Here is a 21839-nt window from a genome sequence, read left to right as displayed (position 1 = left end):
CGGGATCTGTGGAGAGTAGGGTGCCTCTGAATTAGGGTGCTGGCTTCAACTGAGGGAGTAGATCGGGGCTGGGGAGGGGCAGCTGCAGTGAAGGAGCCACCTGGCTGGGAGGCCCACCTTGCCAGGCTTTGGGAGTGAGAGCCCAGGGCCCTTATGTTCTGCCTACAAAAGGTGAGCAGGGCCAGGCTGCTATGTGGATTATGGCCCCTGCTAAGGAAGCGTTTTAGGACTGGCTGTGGGAAGGAGATGACCTCCGTCAACCAGGCTGAATACTGAGCCAAGGCTAAGCCTTGTCCCAAAGCTCAGGAGGAGCCCCCAGAATTCCCGCTTCTCCTTCTCTTTCCACTCAGATGAGAGCCCAGTTTTTTAGCCTCTGTTTTCTTTTATCTGGTAGAGGTGGTTCGGCTTCCTTTGTGGAAGCCGTGTCTCATCTAGCCCTGACCTGCTGATGAGCAGCTGAGGTCTTATAAGAGGAAATCCAGGCAGAGGGAAATTCCAGGGTGGGATTCAGAGGAGCCAGGGATGCCAGCCAAGGCATATGTGCTGAAGCCCTCTCCCACGTCTTCTCCCCCATACCAGCTCTCCCTGAAACCCAGCAGCCAGTCCCTGCGCAGTGGGAACTGGTCAGAAAGGAAGAGCCACCGGCTGCCGCGATTACCCAAGAGGCACAGCCATGACGACATGCTGCTGCTGGCTCAGCTGAGCCTGCCGTCTTCACCCTCCAGCCTCAATGAGGACAGCCTCAGCACCACCAGTGAGCTGCTGTCCAGCCGCAGGGCCCGCCGCATTCCTAAGGTAGCCTCCCCAGAGGGGCCACCCGGGGCTGGCTGGGCAGGTGGGCAGGCAGGTGGGCAGCTCTCTCCTCCTCTTCCTTCCCTAATCCAGGGCTGCTTCCTCAGTTCTTCTTGAATAAATTCTGGGCCCTTGCACTGGCCTTTCTTTCTCACCTGGTTAATTCCCTGTCTTATTAACAGAGATACAATAAGGGGTTCATGGGTGCACAGATGTTAGGGGAGGGACAGACTAGGGAGCACTCCTTGCCATTGAGTGACCGGAAGCCAGTCCTTTAGGAGACTCCCCGCTGGTGGAGTGTGCACTTGGAGATCTCTGTGTATACATAAACGCTTCCAGGCTTTGAAGGGCCTAAGACTCAAACTTGAGTCTTTCTCCGACTCTCAGAATTGAGAGTTTTCAGCAATGAGTTGCATACACAGGCAGTCAGACCCAAATCCCCAGCCCAAAGCAGCAGGATTTAGCCAAATGGTATTTTTAGCCTGCAAACAATGCTTGGGTATATTGGGAATTAGCTCCTTCCTGTCGTGGCCCCAGGTTATAGCCTAGAGGGAAAGGCTCCAGTCCTTGTTCCTGTTATTACGTCTGAAGAGCTCTTTTGTCTCCGTTGGTTCAGTGACTCTAGGGACCCAGAAGCTCCCATCCTGTGTAGTTTGATCACAGTTCCTTCCTCTGGGGAGCTAAGTTTAACATTTTTGTGTAGGAGCAGGAGACCACTTAGGGGATGAGGGAGAGGAGAGCTACTGGCCAGTCTGCACTTGGGGTCAGTGCAGCAGGGAGACCAGAACTGGGCCCCAGTGTGGGGAGGGCAGAAAGCATGCACCTTGAGGGAACAAATGGGCTACTAATCAGCCTTCTTAGAAATAGGGCCAGCTGGTGTTAGGGTTATCTCACTTTCCCTGCTTTTCTCACCCAGCTTGTCCAAAGAATTAACTCCATCTACAATGCCAAGAGGGGAAAGAAGAGGTTAAAAAAACTGTCTATGTCCAGCATTGAGACAGCATCACTGAGAGGTAGGCCTTGATGTCTGAGTGGTTCAGGTATTGGGGGCCCTTGGGCAGTAGGAACAGGGAGAGATGCATACTAGCCTCGATTTAACCTTCTGTGGGCCAATCCCAGGATCCTCCTGCCTTCTAGGAGGGTAGAGTCCCCCCAAGAAACGGCACATAGAAAGGGAGGGCCAAACAAGGAAGGAAGCCATGGGTTGGGTTAGTTCAGGCACTGGGCTGTGAGGCCCTGATGAGGGAGGTGGATGTGGGATTCTGGTTCTGCCAAAAGGAAAGGCCAGACTTACTGAGCACTGTGGTCTGTTTCCCATTTCAAATCTTGGCGTCCTGGAGGTAGTCCCTGTGATCCACGCCTGTAGGCCTCTCTGCTGTCTCTGCCTCCAGCTCAGGCCTTCAGTAGCTTCCCCCAGATCAGGACTGGATGGAGAGGGGTTTGTATAGCAATTAGCACCTGTGGTTTGAGCTCAGAGGGACCCTGGGCCTAAGAGGCCCAGAAGAGGTAGGATTCATCCCTTGTGAGAAGATCTGGGAGGGGGGCCCAGGAAACATTGGCTGTGGAGCAGTGGCTCAGCAAGTGTGCACTCCTGCTGTTACTTTTACAGATGAGAATAGTGAGAGCGAGAGCGACTCTGACGACAGGTTCAAAGGTGAGGCCTGGAACCCCTTTCCAGCCCTGGCTGTAGAGTCACCCCCCCTGCCCCCCGCACATATAGTTCCCACGTCCCCAGTTGGCCTGCTTTGGAAGGGCCACAGGCAGGCAGGATAGCAGCCGACAGAGCAAAGAGCTCCAGGGAAGTCCCCTCCTACGGTGTGCCTATTGTGTGCCTACTGTGTGCAAGGCAGCCCTGTGACGGTTGAACTCAGACAGCCGCCTTCACCTGGACTTCCCCAAGGTATTGTCCGTGAGAATTGGGTGTTGATTTGCCTGGTAAATGCTGCGAATCTGGAGGGTCAGAAGTGGGTTTAGAAGATTACAAGTACCTCTTCTGGCTTTAAGAATTGTGCCCATCTGAGGAAACTGGTCCTCTAGAGGCATTGAGACTACTAATCCTCCATATCCACAGAGAGGACTGACACCTCCCTGAAAAGGTTCTGGGAACTTCCCGTTCCAGCAGCCCTGGATGAATCTCTATTTTTTCTCTCCTGGGAAACCTATCTAGACTTTCCTGGAGGGTTAAAGTCTATGGGAGCTAGCTCCCTTCTTCCATCCTCTACTGGTTCTCCCAGGGGTAGGGACAGGGACAAAAAATCCAAGTCCAAGGACTCTGAGGGGGGCCCAGGATGAAGCCTTCATGGTAGTTCCTATCTTCTCCTGTTGGTACGAGGCAGGCGTAGGTGGGTGCCTGGGTTTTGCCTGGCTTAGGCAGTCTTGTCAGCCCTAGCCCAGCCTCCAGAAGGCCCAGAAGGCCTAGCACAGCAGCTCCCCATGGCAGGGCAGGGCCTCTGCATAGGCGTAGACGCTTTGCTCCTGCCACTTCAGCCCCAGACCCAGCTGCAAGAGGTGGTCAGACCAGGCTTCTGCACTTACAGGTGGTCCACAGAGGCAAAGCCCGAGACTGGGGTTGCGGGGGGGCTGATGTGGGGTCTGTGAGGGTCCAGTCTGCCTGTCCCCTGACATACAACCTGCCCCCAGCCCACACGCAGCGCCTGGTCCACATCCAGTCAATGCTGAAACGTGCACCCAGCTATCGGACTCTGGAGCTGGAACTGCTTGAGTGGCAGGAGCGGGAGCTTTTCGAGTACTTTGTGGTGGTGTCCCTCAAGAAGAAGCCATCTCGAAATACCTACCTCCCTGAAGTCTCCTACCAGTTTCCCAAGGTGAGGCCATCTCTCCCCCATCCCGCCCCTCCTCTGGCACCTTCTGTCTGCCTGGGCTATCTCTAGGGCAAGAGAGATCCTATTCCTGCCATCGCCACTTACCTCACAGTGACAGCCCCGAGCCTGGTGCCTGCCAGCTCCTGGGAAGAGAGGCGTTCTGAGCCGTGGGTTTGGGCCAGTACTTGTTCAGAGGGTGAGGGCACAGAGAACACCTCTTAGTATGCTTAGAATAAAACCCAAATTGGTTATAAGGATGGCAAGGGGCCTCTGGAAGGGCCCCCAGGTGCTTCTACTTTATTTCTCTTTTTTAAACTACTTTATTGAGACTTAATTCACATACTATATAATTCAGCTATTTAAAGTATACAATTCAGGACCCCTGGGTGGCTCAATCGTTTAAGTGGCTGCCTTCAGCTCAGGTCATGATCCCAGGGTCCTGGGATTGAGCCCCGTATTGGGCTCCCTGCTTGGTGGGGAGTCTGCTTCTCCTTCTGCCAGCTCGTGCTCTTTCTCTGTATACAATTTAGTGACTTTTAGTATATTCAGAGTTGTAAAGTGAATATTAGAACATTTTTTTTTAAAGATTTTATTTTAGAGAGAGAGAGTGCAAGCAACTAGGGGGAGGAGCAGTTTGGAAGGTAGAGAGAGAGAATCTGAAGCAGACTCTATGCCCAGCGTGGAGCCTGGCACGGGGCTTAATCTCACAACACGAGATGATGACCTGAGCCAAAACCAAGAGTTGGACGCTTACCTGACTGAGCCACCAAAGTGCCCCTGGAACATATTTTTATCACCCTAAATGGAAACTCTGTACCCTGTTAGCTGTCACTCCCCATCCCCCCACCTGCATTCCCTCTCACCACACCTTCCCTGCCCATCACCAGCCAGCCAGCCAGCCAGCCTGGCCTCCTTGCTCTTTGCCTTTGCCCGGAATGTTCTTTCTTTAGCTCTGCACATTGCTGCTGGCTCTTTTTCATTCCTCATTCTCTGCCCAGATAGTACCTCTTCCAGGAGATCTTTCCAGATACCTAAAGTATCCCTCCCCCTGCCCAGTTCCCTCTGTCACAGCACCCTATTTATTTCTTTTGTGGCAAGATCTCCTTTGGAGATTTTGTTGTCGATTGCTCACTCTCCTGACCAGAATGTGCAGGGACGGGGACCTTGTCCACTTTGTTCTCCATCAGTAGCCCTAGCATGTGACACAGGGCCAGGGGCCACATAGAAAAAGGGCTCACTTGGCACATACTGAATGAATAGATGATGACTCAGCTCTCCCCAGACCTCTCTGTAGGAATCGGGAATGGGGACAGGATTGCTGAGGAGCATGCCAGTTGGTAGGATGCCATCTAGAGCTCTCAGGACAGAAGATGCTTCTCAGCTCCCCTCCCCTACCAACCAAGGTTCCATGTCTTCTCTTGTCTATCTCTCCCCATATTCCTCTCCCTGCAGCTGGACCGACCCACCAAGCAGATGCGGGAGGCAGAGGAGAGGCTCAAGGCCATTCCCCAGTTTTGCTTCCCTGATGCCAAGGACTGGCTTCCTGTGTCTGAGTACAGTAGGTGAGGCATGGCCTGGTCTGGCTGAGGTGAGGCAGGAAGGGGACACAGCCTCCTTGCCTCCCACAGCAGGGGCAACTGCGTGGGACACACCCGAGTCCCAGCCTCCACTTTTACAGCAACCTAGCCCTTCTCCTCCTCCCTGGGAGGGCATTCCCTCTTCTTGGGTGCTGTTTCCTGGGTCCTCTGATCCTTCCCTGATGCCAGACCCCTCCCCGTTCCAGTGAGACTTTCTCTTTCATGCTGACTGGGGAAGATGGCAGCAGACGCTTTGGCTACTGCAGGCGCTTACTGGTGAGTAGGGCCATGTGGTCCTTGGGGGACTGGGCCACAGTGTGTATGTATGTGTGCGTGCGTGTGCATGTACACACGCACATGCACCTTCTTCAACTCTAGTTTGTGTGAGATTCTGCATTCTGCTTCCTTGTATGCTCCTTGAGGCCATCCCCAACACAGACAACATGTGCATATAGGCACACTGATGAGGCACTCCTGGGATGGCAGGACTCGGAGTGACCCTTCCAATCTAAGATAAACTGCACTACGAGGAGAGAGTGGATCACCTTCTACTGAGATGTCCTATGTTTTCAACTTTCCTACACTTTTCCTTCTCATTCATTTCCCTCGGGCTCTAGGGCCCTGGCTACTGAAGCCAGATTGCAGGATCATATCAACCCAGCAGCATACCTGGCCCATACCTGGCCAGCTGAGTGAGGAGGCATCCTGTCCATGGTCTGCTAGTGCTGGAGGCTGAGGAGGGACAGAGCAGTACCTTCTGTGGGATTCTGGGAGAGGAGCCTTGAACAGGTGAAAGGGAGGGTTTTGAAAGTATAAGCCATGTTATATAGAAAGAAGCCTGTCCCCATCTCCCTTCCCATTAGTCCTAGGAAGTAGGGATCCCCAGGTCCCCAGGTCCTCAGGTCCCCAGCCCTGGGAAGTAGTAGTAGTATCTTGAGGTAAGGTAAAGAGAGACTCCTGTTGCACTTTCCTCTGGAATTCACTAGGGATGTTATTGGTTTGGGGTGTCAGCAGTGTTTCAGGACTCCCATGCCTTAGTGGGACAAGGACTCACTAGATACCTAGCCAGTCTAGGGGTAGATGAGAAGGTTCCTAGGCAAGGGCCATGTATAGCAGGGACCCCAGACAAAGGATTTTGGGCCATTCATCAATTCATTTATTCATTCATTCTGAAACACGTCCCATACTCCCACTGAGGGTCAGGCAACATGTTAAGGGCACCTAAAGAGGAGTTAGACTTGAATTCAATCCAATCCTCAAGAAAATTGAGATAGTTTAATAGAGGAGGTCAGCCTTTGAATGTAGAAGGGAAGACAAAGGGAATAGGCTATTATTTAGGACCTATTATGTTCCAGGCTAGACGCTTTAAGTATGTCATCTTCTTTAATCCTTATAGTAGTTCATGAAGTAGTACTATGTCAGTTTCTGTAGATTAAGAAATTAAGACTTGGGGGAAATAACTGCCCAGGATCACACAGCCAGTGAAACACAAGCCGGGGTTGACTCCAAGTTCTTTAACACCAAGTCTGATACTCTTGGATCGCCCCAGAGGGTAGTCTGGGAGAAGGGATATTTGGATACTGACTGCCCGGTGAGCAGGGCTTAGGGGATGTGGGGCAATGCAAATGCCAGGTGGGGAGCCAGGCAGAGGCCAGCATGCCACAGGTTCACCTGTGCCCAGAAAGGAGCATTCCAAGGACTGCTTTTGCAGGAATAGTGATGGAGCAGAGCTGCTCCTTTGCAGCGGGCCTGCCGCCCCCAGGGAAGAGCATGTTTGTCCTGGCGTGCTCGTGCTCAGAGAGGGCCTGGGCTGGGTCCCTGCCAAGGGGGCTGGCACTAGCTCGGCATTCCTGCAGATTGGACACAATGATTCTAACCCAAATCCCACATACTTGATTTAATCACTTGGGGCTTTAGGAGAGGCGGGGGAGAAGGAAAGAGTGAGGAGTGAGTTTCAGGCCTAATATGGACAAAAACAGATTCTGCCTTCTCTTTAGATCTGTGACGTGTGGCCAGCAGGTTTGGAAACTGAAATAGACCCATCTGCATTTGCTTAGCGGCCTGCGTGAGGGGCCAGCACCTGCTGCTCTGCTCCCTCCCTACTTGGCCTTGCCAGGCACTCAGGCCTCGGAGCCAGAGACAGCCACAGCCACAGAGCCCTGCCAGCCCCTGGCTGGAGAAGTAGACTCCTGTGGCCTCACCCCAACCCACATTTGGGGGCTCCAGGCCTGGGGCGCTCTTAGTGCACGTTTCCTCCAGCCATTCACTTTGCCAATCCCCCTTTTTCTTTGTTCTCCTCTCCTAGCATACCTCTGTTCTGTGTCTTTGTGTCCCTTTCCCTTCCGTCGGGTCAGAAAGCAGCATGCGTTAGAGGTGAGACAGTAAATCTGAGGCCAAAACAGACTCCTGGATCTATGACTTTTAGATGCATGCCCTTGGCAATGGCTCACTCTCTTTGTGACTCAGTTGACTCATTCTACAAAACGCAGGTGGTAGTTTTAGAGTACTAAGCCTGGGCCTCAGATATGGTAGGCTTTCAACCAATAGTTTGCGGCTTTTATCCATGTTCAGTTTGTCTTACTATAATAGGGTGGATTAAGGAAGGGAGGTAAGGAGAACCTAGAATGGGGCTGTTTTACAGAATGTTCCCTGTGAGGGATGGGGGACTCCGTGGCTTGCTCCGAGGAATGTACTCAGGTTCCTCTCATGACCACTGCGTCCTCTGGATTCCCAGCCTTCACCTCGTAAATCCACAAATCACCCTATAGCTTCTGCCGGGCTGCTTCCTTCTTCACCAGCCTCTGTCAGCATCCTCCTGGGAGGAGCTCAGCAGGAGTCTGGAACCTTGGGCTGGAAGACCCAGTGGAAGCTAGAGCCTTCCCCTGGAGGGTGTCAGCCTTTCCTCTGGGGGCTTGGTTGAGTAGCGGTTAGAAGAGGCTTGCTATCATCCACTAGAAGATCAGTCCTTAGTCCTCCGTTCCCCAGGGAAAGGAGCCAGATGTAGTAATTGTGGCTTCTCTGTATCTGTCTGTCTCTCCTCCGCCTCATCCCGACCCAGCCGAGTGGGAAAGGGCCTCGGTTGCCAGAGGTATACTGTGTCATCAGCCGCCTTGGCTGCTTCGGCTTGTTTTCCAAGGTAAGAGGGCTGTGGCTTACTTCCCTCCCCTTTCCCCAGCTGACAGCTCCCACAGGAATATCTGTGGCCAGCTCAGATGAGAAAACCACCTGTGTGTGCGAGCGAGCGAGCAGGCGGGTGTGAGCAAGAGAATGCAAGAGCAAGCACAGGGAGCTCGTGGACTCCTTCCTCTTCCCAAGCCTGGCTCCCCATCTGGCCAGCTGGCATCTCCCCAGCTCCTGTGCCAGCGTGGTCTGCCAGTGTCACAGTCCACTCTGAGCCCTGGGTAGAGCCAGAATCCTTTGGGAGAGAGACTCCCCTTGGGGAAACCAGGTGCCCAGGGACCCGACTCGAGAGTGGTGTTTCATTTACCCACCTCCTGGGTGTGGGGCAAGGACAAGTTAGTGAGCAGAACAGTCATTGAGTGCCAAGGGAAGCAGGAAGGCTAGAGTGTAAAGCTGCTGGCGAGATAGCCCTCCTGTCCCCTAGCTTTTGGCCCCAGCTGGTCAGATGCCAGGCTGCCCTCTTCTCTGCCCAGGAGGTAGGGAAGGGCAGCGCCTGACACCCTTCCTCTTCCGGCTGCTGGCGGTGGGCACAGGTCTTAGATGAGGTGGAGCGCCGGCGTGGGATCTCTGCCGCCTTGGTCTATCCCTTCATGAGAAGTCTCATGGAGTCGCCCTTCCCTGCCCCGGGGAAGACCATCAAAGTGAAGACGTTTCTTCCAGGTGCTGGCAATGAGGTAGGGATTTCTGCTGCCTCTTCTCTCAGACTGTGGATGGGGGCTGGAAGACGGCCTGCCTGGCCAAGGCTGCAGTCCCTGGGAGGGCCAGAGCACGGCCCCTTCCTCTCTCACCATGTGTGTATAGCTAATCAGTCAGGACTGGAAAAGTGAAGGACAGAACTGTCAATGGGGCCTAACTCCCCACAGCTCCTAGGGGGCCTTCCCTGACCTGCTTGGACTTGACTGCATTCCACCTGCCCACCTTTTATTCATTCATCAACTATTTACCGACAGTGCTCTCTCACAGTCAGGGATGGCGCCAGACCTTGGAGCAGCCATGAGGTTGAAGTGGGCCACAGCTCTGTCCCTGTGGAGTTCATCATCTCATGAGAGAGACCAATATTAAATACATGTGTCTGCTTTTAAGTAGATAATTCCTGAACTTTATAAGTGCCAAGTGTGAGCATGGGAGTGAGAGTATTTGACGGGTGACCTAAAATCTGCTTTAGGGGGCCCGGGAAGGCCCCCTCTGAGGAAGTGACTAAGATTAGTAAAGTCAGCTAAATGAAGTGGGGGAGGGAGACTGAAAGAGAAGGGTGTGGATGGGAGAAGGTTATTCCAGGTGGAGAAGGAACAGCTCCTGCAAAGGCATTAGTTGGAAGAGTGACAAGGAACTGATAAAAGGCCAAGATGGTTAAAAGGGTGTGAGCAGGGCAGGATGGGCAGCGAGGGCCACATCACAGTGTGCCTGCTAGGCTGAGTTAAGGATTTTAGAGTTTATCTAAGCAGGGTTATAAGATCTGAGATATATTTTTAAAAGCTCACTGTGGCTGCTCTGGAGATCATGGATTGGAGTGAAGGCAGGAGACCGGCTAGGCTCCTGTACAGAAGTGCAGACAGGAGATGATAGTAGCTTGGATTAAGGTGTGGTAGAAAAGGTGAGAAGTAGGTGGATTAGAGACACATTTTAGAATGAGGATCAGAGCACTTTGTGTTGAGTGGAAATATGGAGTAAGTATTAAGGAGATTTTAAGGCTAATTCCAGCCTTTTGGCTCGAGTGACAGGGTAGCTGCCGGCCTGCTGCCTATGGAGGGAGTAGACTCTGAGGAGGAAGTGGGAAGGTGGATTTTGTACATGTTACATTAAAGATACCTGTGTGGCACCCAAGATAAGATGTTTCATAGCAGAAAGGATAGATAAGGAAGAGAAGAGAGCCTGGGCTTGGTCCTCCTCGGACTTGGGGAACTCCCAACATCTGGGGATCCTGTAGAAGGGGAGGAGCAACCCCCAGGAGGGAAAAGACAGGAGGCTGAGGTCAGGATGGGGAATGGCCAGCTGCCTTGACAAGACTAGATCTTGGGGGAGCAGGGATGGAGGGGCCCAGATACCTGAGTGGAGTGAGTTGAGAAGTGAAGAGGGATGAGAAAGTGGAAATAGCTTGTATAGACTTCTCTTCAAGAGGCTCGGTTGTGAAGAGGACTAGGGAAGGGGGCAGTGATTGAAAGGGGGAGTTTGCTGGAGATGGCCATCTGGAGGCAGGTGGGAATGGCCCCAGTGGAGGCAGAGGTGAAAGCAGATAGTCAGGAGAGGGAGGGAACAGTCAGACTGTGGCCCAGGAGGTGGCGGGGCTGTGGGATCCAGGGAGGGACTGGCTTCATTTGGGAGAGACGGGCACTTCCTTGTGTGATGGCAGGGAAGGGCCATGGCTGGTAGGTTCTGGCTTCTACCTGATGGCTTTGGTTTTCTCAAAATGGAAGAGAAGGTCATCCTCTGAGTGAGAAGTAGATGCTGGGCTTCAGGAGAGGGAAGAAGAAATGACTGTTGTTGCAGAGAGCAGGAGAGGGTCTGACTAAAGAAACACGGGATGTGCTGGGAGTGGCGCGAAGGCCATTTCAGGGCCTTCAGCCTCTTTTCTCCCACCCTCCTCTGGAGGGACTTTAGGCTTCTTGAGAGGACTGGCGCAGGCTGATGGCTGGCCCTGCCCTGAGAGCCCAGCAGCTTGAGATGCCCTCGCCCTCACCAGCCTCACTTCTCATCACTCTAACTTGAATTGCTTACTGTCTTCGTTTTGCCTTGAACACTCTTCCCTTCTCTCCTTGGACAGCCCAAATGAAGTATCTTGTGCTCTAACCACCACCCGCCCCCCCGCCCGCCGCTGCCGCCATGAAGACACAAATCATGGCTTCCTCCATCTTGGCACCAGTGTCACAGCTGTGGTTGTTTAGACTCAGTCAGCCCCACTGGACTGTGATCCTTGAGGGCAGGGATGCATGAGAAGAGGTCCTATAGGATGCTTCCGGGAATTATCAGACCCTGGAGGGAGCCAGGACCCCAGGGGTAGTAGGAGCATGGCGCTATGCTACAGAGCCAGGCCTGTTGGACTGTGTGTAGGCTCTTGGGGGTGGAGGGATGTGGGGGAGCCTCACTGTAACTTCTTGGGGCTAGGACAGGGGCTCATACAGAGGCCTCTTGTGTCCCCGTGGTGTGGGTTTCCCTCAGGCCACATTCCAGGAGCATTTTGGGTGAGTGTGGCATTGTGCTCATCACTGGGCCTTCTAGGAGGTCACCGGTGGTGGGAAAGGTAGTATCCGCTGATTGCGGGGGCACCTTGTACCCATTTTGCTGCTTCTCTGGGAGCCAGAGGAATGAATATTGAGCTAGGAGTTTGAACTTCCCTTGCTTAGACCCTGAGGAATAAATGAAATGATAGGGGCGAAAGCCCCTGGAAAAGAGCTCTGACGCCCTGGGCTCTATGAGGGAACCCATTTCTCACCCTGCTTAGCAGGAGGCCTAGACACCCTTACTGCCCACAGGCACTGAGAGATCAAGGAGAACACGAAGCAGGCCCCTATGGCAGCTGCTTTGGCCTGGCCTGAGCTCCAGCAGTTCCTCCTGCTCTCACTGCTAGGGTCAGTTGCTACCCTTCACGCTCAGGACCACTTCCAGGGAAGTGACTTTTTGTGCCATAGCACCAACCTTGGGAGTGGCCTTGCACCCCCTGGAGGGCGGATGGCTAGGTCTGGCCCCGATAAAGTCCTGCTTCCTGGCACGGTGGTGGAGTAGCCAGCCCTTTCCTTGTGTTTTCCTTGTCCCTGGCACAGAGATTAGATGGCTCATGGAGATAGAGGCCAGAAGAGTAGCAAAAACGGGACCTCTGGAAGGAAGAGGGAGAGGACATGGTGACAAGGACACTAGCATTGCCTTCTGAGAAATGGCAGTCAAGGGATATGGAGATGCTGCTCTTCCTATGGCCGGGGGAGCAGCAATGGAATCTGGTCAGCATGGGCGCCAAGACCTCTACTGGGGGGATGGACCTGGGCGCAGGGAGTACCCCACAGATAGAGCTGTGTGGTTTCCTCATTCTCCTTATCTATAAGAGCAGCCACCTCTCCTTTTCCTGTGAGCCTGATGGATAGCTCATCAACTGCTTCCCCCCGGAGCCTCCTCCACATTCCAGTTATCCCTCTTGCCACAGGCTAAGTGTCTGAGTACTGTGGGAACAGAGCTGTGGTCTGAGAGGAGACGGAGACTGGGTCTTACTGTACAGTGGGGTAGATTAGAAACCTGGAAAAAGAAGAGAGAGAAACACACTGCCCTTCACTTTGTGTAGGACCTGGGAGGTACACCTACCTCGCCTGCCTTGACCCACTTTCCCCCTTGCTGTCCTGCAGGTGTTAGAGCTGCGGCGGCCCATGGATTCCCGGCTGGAACACGTGGACTTCGAGTGCCTCTTCACCTGCCTCAGCGTGCGCCAGCTCATCCGAATCTTCGCCTCGCTGCTGCTGGAGCGCCGAGTCATTTTTGTGGCAGATAAGCTCAGGTAAGGCCCAGCAGGACAAGGTGAAGAAGGGAGAGGGCACGTCCGCTGATCTGACTTGTACTTATGAGCTCTACTATGTGCCAGCCGCTGTGGTGTTGGTGTGGCAGGATAGAGAACCCAAGGGAGGACTTAGCCTGAGGGAAGAGGTGGGGACATTTGTTCTTTGGCCCAGCCAAGAGGGTGCAGATGCAAACACATGGATATGGAGACAGGTAGAGTAAGGAGATTTCTGGCTGATGGTAGGACTTCCTGTGAAGGAGGAGGCAGGGTTGTCTCTGTGGTATGTGGGGTTGGAGGAAAGTGATAAGCTCTTAGGCAGAGCCACTTGAGGAAGGGGCAAGAGCGCTGACTAGGGTTTGGAGGAGCGCTGAGCCCCCCAGCGAGGAGCCGGTTAGGGCATCATCTGGAGAAGGCACCTGGGGATTTGTGGAGATGGTCAAGGGGAGGTATTGAGGGTGCCAGGGAGGAGAGTGGTTGCAGGAAGGTTGGCCAGTCAGACTAGGAGAGGGAAAAGATGTCCAGGGAGAGGAGGTGCCCATGAGGCAGGGGAGCTTGTTTAGAAGGAATAGGAAAAGAGCTGGGTGGATCCTGGGTCTTGGTCTGATATGTTGGCATTTATGATTTTAGAGGCAGAGGAGTTTCAGATGCCAAGATCTGGCTGTGGCTATGGGAGGGGGTGGTAGAAGGGTCACAGAACATGAGGCATTATGAAAAGAGTTGAGCTCTTCTAGGCAGTCAAGATCCATAAGAGAGCGTCTCAGTCTCCTCAGGCTGCTATAACAAAACACCAGACCGGGTGGCTTGTAAACAATCGAAGTGTATTTCTCACAGCTCCAAAGGGTGGACATCCAAGCTCAGGGTGCCAGCGTGGATATGTTCTGGTAAGGGCCTGCTTCCAGGCTCATAGCCAGAGCCTTCTCATTGTGGTAGAAGGAGCCAGGGAGCTCTGTTGGTCTGTTTTATAAGCACATGAATCCCATTCATGAGGGCCCCACCATCATGACCTAAGCACCTCCCAAAGGTCCCTGACCTCATATTTGGGGTTTAAGATTTCCACACAGGAATTTTGGAGGGCACAAATACTTAAACCATGGCATAGAATGTATGTGGGGAGTGGACAGGAAAGTAGAGGATGAGATCTTGGCAACACGTTGTGTATTTTTTTTGGTCAAAGAATCCATCACAGGAAGAAGAGGTTTCTTGAGAATGGTGGAGTTAATTCAGTCATTTGGCCATTTATTAACCCACCTGCTCTATGCCACACCATATGCCAGGTGCTGATAGGAGGGGCAGAAAAGAAAAATCCTCTTTTGGGGTGGTCATCAGTAGGGCCAGGCTTCCTGGGGTCTTCCTTTCTGTCTGTGTGAGGGGCTGCTGAGGGGAGCAGGAGAAAGGGACTCCAGAATGCCATCTCGGGGTACTGGGGCAGGATGCCAGGCCCACCCTTGGTCCAGGAGAAGGAAAAGGAAGAAATGCCAGGGCTGCTGACTTTTCCAGAGAAGGCCTGCTTTAGAAACGAAAACGGTCCCTCGCTTTCCACCCCAGCCTCAGTGTTTCACAGTTGTGTGTCTTGTGGTCTGTCAAGAAGGGGCTCAGCCTGGCAGCTGGAAAAAGCCAAGGACAGCGGCCCCGTGGAGCCTTTGTCTGCTGCCTCCCTGCAACCCATGTTCACTCTTCCTCATCAAGAGAGCCTGGCCAGACCGTGGTGTCCCTACCAAAGCCTGGACCCGAGGTTCCTTTTTTGTGAAGGTTCCATTCCCTCACTCGGGGCTTCCTCTTTGCCGCCCCCACCCATAGCCCAGCTCCACTAGGGCCCTGAATGCAGCTATTGTTTCCTTTGGCTGCTCCTGCCTCTGAGCACATTCCTGCACCATTCTGGAAGGAAAATACTGTTCTTTGCCGGGCTCAGCATTCAAGTTCTGCCACTCTTGGGTCTAAGAAAAGATACCCACCCTCCTCATGTCTGCCTGTGACTAGAGAGGGGCAGGGTAGGCAATCCAGTGATGGCACCAGGCCTGGACTGGGTCAGGGCTCAGTGAGTCCAGCCATCTCATGTCCTGTTGCTTACATTTTAGGTTGTCCACAAATCCTTTGTGCCTCCAGGTCTAGTTTTGATGTCTGAGTATATGGAGGTGTGCACCGTGTATGTGTACAGGTTCTGCAGTGATCAGCCCCGGGGGCTGTACAAAACCTTCTGTCTCCAAAGAGCCAGGCGCATTGGAGGGGAAGGAAGGTGGAGATCAGTGTGTCCCTCACCCTGAGACAGCCCTTTCCTAGATCTTTTCCAGATGGCTCTCCTTGAGGTGTGGGGAACCGCTGTCCCCAGGGGAAGGGCTGTCAGAGCCAGGATACCTGTGTCTCTGCCTCAAGACCCAGCACTATTTTAGGCATCTCTAGGGTGACAGGACAGCCAAGCAAGGCACTGGCTGACGAAACACTTGTGAACATCCACAGGTCCTTCAAGAAAAGGGGGTTTGTTTCTGTCATGGGTTGGAACCATGTTCTCTAACTGAGGGGGCATTATTCAGGAAAGGGGGCGAATTCCTGCTGGAGGTGATCCTGTAGAGTCTATTGTGGCTAATAGGTGGGACCAATAGAGGCAGAGGGTCAGAGTGGGAAAGTCAAGCTTAAAACTGAACTTGACTGTGGCCTTTGACTCCCCATCTACAATATGGTCCCTAGGGGAGGGCCTTTGATTCTCTTCCCAGTAGATGTGTTGTTCAAGCCAGGTGTGTCTCCTGTGCTACTAGTGCCCCACACCAGCCCTCAACACACATGGGGCATGTACACTCACTTCTGTTCCCACTGGCTAGCACCCTGGAGGTCTTCCTTCCTTCTTGCATTGGCCATTCTGCTCAGATAGCTGGTCCTGGAGTGCTGCTAGGTCTAGACGCCTGGAGCCCCCTCTAGGCGGAGGGAGGAATGACCCCACTGAGACTGTAGACTATTTTTTGGAGCCTGCGAGGAAAGATGGGTGGGGGTGCCTTTTCCCAGCTTGGTAGGAGTGGTGCCGGGCTCCTCACCTCAGTCAGTGGTCCTCAGTCAGACCACTTTTTGCGATTACAGAGAGGAAGGGTTGGATAGGCGGCAGAGTAGTCAAGTGACACGGGACTGGGAGACAGGACAGTTGGTTGTGTCCTGGGTTGGCCACTTATGAAACTGACCCTTCGTATCTGTGAGCCCAGCTATAAAAGGTAAACCTGGTAAGACTACCTCTGTCGGCCTTCCAGCTCTTGCATACTCCGAATATGTGATCAACTCTTGCTCCCCTTACCTTCTTGTTCCCTGGCTTGAGCTGTTACTTCCCCCACCAAGTTAGGCCTGTCTGTGCATTAGGGTGGCCATTGCGGGTATGTATGTGAGTCGTTTGTGAGTTTAAGTTTTACTGTGTATCTTCATGGCTGTTCCTAGGTCAAGTCCCAAAGAAGGAAGATTACTGGTACCAGTGTCCTTGAGGCCCTGAGCAGTGGGAATGTGGGGGCTTCACCAGTCTGCAGGGTCAGATCCTGACCTGAACTCCATTAGCACTTCTGTTGCACTGGGAAGCTTAACCTATAAAAGGATGTTCTAACTCCCATTCCCCAAAGGTGCTAGGCCTGGGCTCAGGTGCTTTGTCTCTGTCTGTCTACCAGTACACTCTCCAGCTGCTCCCATGCTGTGGTGGCCTTGCTCTACCCCTTCTCCTGGCAGCACACCTTCATTCCTGTCCTTCCGGCCTCCATGATTGACATCGTCTGCTGTCCCACACCCTTCCTGGTTGGCCTGCTCTCCAGCTCCCTCCCCAAACTGAAGGAGCTGCCCGTGGAGGAGGTGGGCTATTGTCTGGGGGACCAGCTGGGTGAGGGATGGAGGAATGAAGGGACCCAAGGAACAGAATCTCCCAGGAGGGAGGGAGGGGTGGAGGGGGAAAGGAAGGGACCAAGACCACTGGAATCTTCTCACTTGTGGCCTCTGGGCCTCTCTGCCCAGCTCCTGTCCCTTCCTGGAGTTATTCCTGTTGTCTGCCTCTGAGGGCATCGCAGGGGCTCATTCCCTGCATCACTGCCACTGATGATTCTTTCTTTTAGGCACTGATGGTGAATCTGGGATCCGACCGATTCATCCGACAGGTAAAAAAGAGCAGGACCCTACAGAATATGGCCTGCCCTGGGGTAGGTGCCTGTTTGCTGCAGGCCCCAGGGCACCCGACACTGTTACACACATTGCTCAACCCTTACAGCCTATTTGCTGAGCTCTCTGGGCTCCATATTCACAGACTAGACAAAGATGGGGAGAAACTGATCGGGGAAGTGTTGACCCCAGCAGGATCTGCCTTTCTGGTTGGGATCATCCGGTGTGATGGGAGTGTGGGAATGTGAAGAGCATGGCCTGGAAGTCTGAACACTTGGGGTCTGGTTCTGCCACCTTGGAGCCCCACGATCTCAGGCAGGCCTCCCAACTTCTCCGAGCCAGAGTTCTCATCTCTAAAGCAGGCATGGTGACACCACCTGCCTTGAAATGTTGCTGGGGCATGATACATAATGCACAGAATGCTATGGAATTTCAAGGTTTACAATCATTGTTGTAACTTTAGAAAGCCTTTGTTAGTCATGGAAGTTCTTCCGGCTTTCCACTAAGGAGCACAGCCCACTGGTGTGCCCTCTGGGAAGGTAGAGTGTGTTACACACCACTGACAGCTGCTACTTCTGGATACAAGGCATCAAGGTACAGACATAGAACAAGAATGCAGAGATAGGAACGACAGCCTAACCTCATACCTGAGCCACAGGCTGGGCCATAGTTTCCCTACACTGAGCCAGCTCTGCTTCCCACCATGGAGCTAGAGAAAGAGGAGCTGGAGAAGCTTCCTCAGGGTGCTGGGCAAGAAACCCCGAGCTCCTGGGCAGTGAATGCCATGGCCTCCACCACTTTTTATCTTTTAATCCTTGGACGAGTTTCCTAACCTCTCTTTCTGCTCAGCTTCTCATTATAAAATGAGGTTGATAATAGTATTAGGATTTGGGGGAAGAATGAATAATATTAAATATTTAAGCTCTTTAGCCAGGGCCTGGCATATAGTAAGTGCTCAGTGTCTATGATTATGATGACTGTGTGTTTTCCTTCCCCTGTAGATGGATGATGAGGACACGCTGTTACCGAGGAAGTTACAGGCGGCTCTGGAGCAGGCTCTAGAGAGGAAGAATGAACTGATCTCCCAGGACTCTGACAGCGACTCTGATGATGGTGAGTGAGGCTTGCCCCAGGGCAGAATCAGCTCTGGCCCCAGGACTCCCTCTGCTCTGGATCCGGGCCTTATGGCACCAGGACCCTGTTTCTACATACCAGAACCGTCTCACTGATGGGGCTTCAGGTACAGGACCTTGGTCTCAGGCTAGCCTGGAATTCTCCAGCCCCACTACCAGTGGGCTCAGGGAGTAATGGGCCTGCAGGGAGAGAAGATTGTGGTGTTTTGTCAGGGGGAGTTGAGAAACATAACATTGGGGGCACTTCTGGGGTGGCCCAGGCTAGAAAGTTACCCTCTTCCATCTAATTCTTCTCTACTTCAGAAGGTTTGAGAAAGAAAACCCAAAGACATATGGCAATGCCTAGACTCTTCTTGCTGATAGGAAACTAGTTATTCCTCCCTCAGGGGCCTTGCCTTGAGCCCCTGCAGGAGATGGAGGGAACTTCCTCTTCTTGTGAAGCCCAGGAAAACCACCAAGGGTAAGGAGTATGGGGAAAGTGATCCTCTGGTCTCTGATTTCACTCACATTTGCACAGTGAATATTTGCCAACTTGCATGTGCAGAGCACAGTTTCTGACCTTCTAGATCATAGGCTAGTTACAAGCCCAGGAGCATAAGAGATAAAGTTTCAAAAACCGCTAAGTGGTTCTGGCTGGAAATTCTCTTGGGGAGAGGGGGACAATACCAGGTAGAGATTGGGGTTGGAGGTTGGAGATGACTGGTTCTTGGCCTGAACCTTGAAGATTTGTCTTTTCTCTTCCAGAATGTAATACCCTCAATGGGCTCGTGTCAGAGGTGTTTATCCGGTTCTTTGTGGAGACTATCGGGCACTACTCCCTCTTCTTGACTCAGAGCGAGAAGGGAGAGAGGGCCTTTCAGCGAGAGGCCTTCCGCAAGTCTGTGGCCTCCAAGAGCATCCGTCGTTTTCTTGAGGTTTTTATGGAGTCTCAGATGTTTGCCGGCTTCATCCAAGACCGGGAGCTAAGAAAGTGTCGGGCAAAGGGTAAGGCCAGAAGAGATTGGGGTTGGGGGCTATGGGCCCTCTTGTATAAGTTGTCTGCTACTAGCAGGCCAGAGTAACTGGGCACCATGACAGAAGCTCTTAGCTGTTGGCTGGGCCAGGCCTCCTACTATCCCTTTCTTCTGCTAGAAACCACCAACAGAGCTTTCTTCTCTTCCTGTTGCAGTAAATGCCTTCACGAGACTGTGCATAGGCTGCATGTGGCTGGTAGCGTCTCCCTCCACCCAAGAGCAGCGTACCATTGGTTGCCCATCCCCTCCCCAGATGCCCTTCTCACTCAGAGAAAAAGGCCAGACTGAGCAATTTAGGGGGTTCTAAGAACCAGAGGTTGGAGAAGCCATGAAGAAAATTGAGCTAGCTCTTGGGGTTGGTGGCAGCCTCCATTCAGAATAGGTTACCTTGTGTCTAATATCAGCTCAGCTCACTCTAGGACTTTTTTGTGTGTTTTTTTGTTTTGTTTTGTTTTATTTAATCTCATCAATATCTTTTTTTCTAACCTCAGGGTTGTTAGTTACATCTTCTGTTCACTAATACCGTCCATTTAGTCTAACAAACCTTTTGGAACAACATGGTAGAGTGTTCTAAGAGGACCTAGAGAAGGCACCAGCTCTGAAACAAGGAGTGGCATCTTTGCCTTACAGAGTGTAGCTCAGGCACATGCGCTGGGAAGCAAGGTGCTGAGGGCCTCTTGCTTCAGCAAGTGAGCACAGTGAGATGTTATTAACTACAGTTCTGATGATGAGACAGTCTGAATTCTAGTAAGATGCTCCCATAAATTGTAATTGCAGATTCTTTGTTTCTCTGTGCCCATGGTCCCCTCCAAAAGGCCTCCCTTCCCTTCCTGCAATGATGGTTCTATTCCCTGTTCTTCCTCTACCCCAGGCCTCTTTGAGCAGCGAGTGGAGCAGTATTTAGAGGAACTCCCAGACACTGAGCAGAGTGGGATGAATAAGTTTCTCCGAGGTTTGGGTAAGTAGCATGGTCACTGATGAGATAGATGTTCAGCAAGCTGGGGCTGGGGGATCTGGACCCAAACTACTCTAAACCAGTACCAGAGGGTATTTATATTGGAGCTGTAGACAGAAGAGTAAGAGATCCCCAGGGGAAGAGGTTCTCAGCCCAGTCCTCCAAGAGCATTAAGCACAGTATTTTTTTTTTTTTAAGATTTTATTTATTTATTTGACAGACAGAGATCACAAGTAGGCAGAGAGAAGAAGAAGCAGGCTCCCTGCTGAGCAGAGAGCCCAATGCAGGGCTCGATCCCAGGACCCTGAGATCATGACCTGAGCCGAAGGCAGAGGCTTAACCCACTGAGCCACCAAGGCGCCCCTATTAAGCACATTAAATTGCAGAACCAGGAGAAACCAGAGATCCTTACATAAATCAGGTCTTTTCCTGCGTGTTCCTTCCTGAGTGTATATGAGGATGCTGGGGGCAGTGAGCTTTTCTCTAGGCCTAAAGGGGTCTACAAAAGTCTCAGTGCCAGAGTGCCCTTCTCTGAAAACCTCCACTGTCTTCATAGCATGTCGCAGTTTAAAGGGAAATTGGGGCCAAAGAAGTTAAATAGCTTGCACATAGCCACAGAGTGATTGATACCAGTGCCCTAATTAGAACTCTAGCATATTTTCACTGCCCGGGATCAGATCCGTCTCAGCTAAAATCCAGTCTTTCTAACCAGATCTCCCACTGAGAGGATTAAGGCTGTTAAAAAAGAGTTGATACTGAAACCTTCTAACCCTTGCCCTCTCTGACCCACAGGCAACAAAATGAAGTTCCTCCACAAGAAGAATTAAGCCCCTTTCCCAGTAATGGAGCCCAGTGCCTTGCCAAGCCTGGAGCCTGGGGAGGGGGCCAGCTTGGAACCTTCTGGGCTGCTGTGGCTACTCTGCCCCCACAGACCCCACCCTCCAAGCCAGCCCACCTCTGCCTTCACAATATCCCAGGATACTGTTTGTAAATAATCTGCTGTAAGCTTTCTTATCTCTTTTTGTAACAAGCAAAGAGAATCTGGTAAATATTTGTATATTCCCAAGGGGCTGGGTGCTGGCGACTGGCCAATTATGTGCAGCTGACTGTCTCAGCCGAACCACTGATCTTCCCCTGGAGGCTCCAGGCCTGCCTGCCTGAGGCCCCTGCTGCCAGTCTTGGGCCCTGGAGAGCAGATGCTGTCTTGTTATGTACAGGAGGACTATTTTTTTTTTTTTTTTAATCTTAGAGATTCTATTTTTTTTCTAGTAGTCCCCTCCCCTAACCCTCCGTTTTTGAAAGGCAAAGGCCAATCAATCCCCATTTGCAGCGTGGTACCAGACTCTCGGGCCTGGCCCTCTCTTGTTCCTCCCACCTTTGTGATGATGGTCAGTGAGTCACGGGAAGCCCCACCCCCCACCCCTGGCTGTTCCAGTGCTCTCCAGGCCCAGCTCCCAGTCCGTGGTGGCCACGATGCGGTACAGGGCATCCCTCCTTCCCACCATCTACGGGTGTTCTCAATAAACAGTGTACAGTTGTTTGGGCCCAGAGCCCTACGTGTTCCTTGGCTTCATTTTCTATAGTTCTCTCTCCTGGGGGATGGGCTCAGATAGGCCAGTCAGGAATGAAACACCATCATGCAGGGAATTGAGCACTTCCTTAAGAGTTCAGCTTCAGTGTGAGTCACTTACCTCCCCTGAAATCAAGTTCTCTGGCTTGAACTGTTATGACTGGTCTAGAAGATACCTTGTCATTGTTTTGTTCAGCTTGCCACTTCGAT

General features: G+C 52.5%; 1 protein-coding gene across 10 annotated transcripts in view; it reads left to right on the top strand.

Moving 5' to 3' along the window:
* The window catches only part of DENND2B (DENN domain containing 2B), a 154008-nt gene extending 132399 nt beyond the window's left edge, over positions 1-21609 (top strand). For all 10 annotated transcript variants that reach the window (XM_044258777.1, XM_044258778.1, XM_044258779.1 and 7 more), the window contains 15 exons: positions 580-795; positions 1709-1805; positions 2402-2446; positions 3433-3617; positions 5067-5176; positions 5398-5467; positions 8250-8327; positions 8905-9045; positions 12700-12848; positions 16481-16658; positions 16916-16957; positions 17960-18071; positions 18836-19075; positions 19976-20062; positions 20852-21609. In XM_044258777.1, the coding sequence (XP_044114712.1) occupies positions 580-795; positions 1709-1805; positions 2402-2446; positions 3433-3617; positions 5067-5176; positions 5398-5467; positions 8250-8327; positions 8905-9045; positions 12700-12848; positions 16481-16658; positions 16916-16957; positions 17960-18071; positions 18836-19075; positions 19976-20062; positions 20852-20886 (1785 nt within the window). In that variant the 3' untranslated portion in view covers positions 20887-21609. The remainder of the gene's footprint in view (positions 1-579; positions 796-1708; positions 1806-2401; positions 2447-3432; positions 3618-5066; positions 5177-5397; positions 5468-8249; positions 8328-8904; positions 9046-12699; positions 12849-16480; positions 16659-16915; positions 16958-17959; positions 18072-18835; positions 19076-19975; positions 20063-20851) is intronic.
* Positions 21610-21839: the final 230 nt, after the last annotated feature.

Source organism: Neovison vison, chromosome 7 (genome assembly GCF_020171115.1).
Source record: "Neovison vison isolate M4711 chromosome 7, ASM_NN_V1, whole genome shotgun sequence".
Lineage (NCBI taxonomy): Eukaryota > Metazoa > Chordata > Mammalia > Carnivora > Mustelidae > Neogale > Neogale vison.
This window is presented reverse-complemented; position numbering and strand designations above follow the sequence as displayed.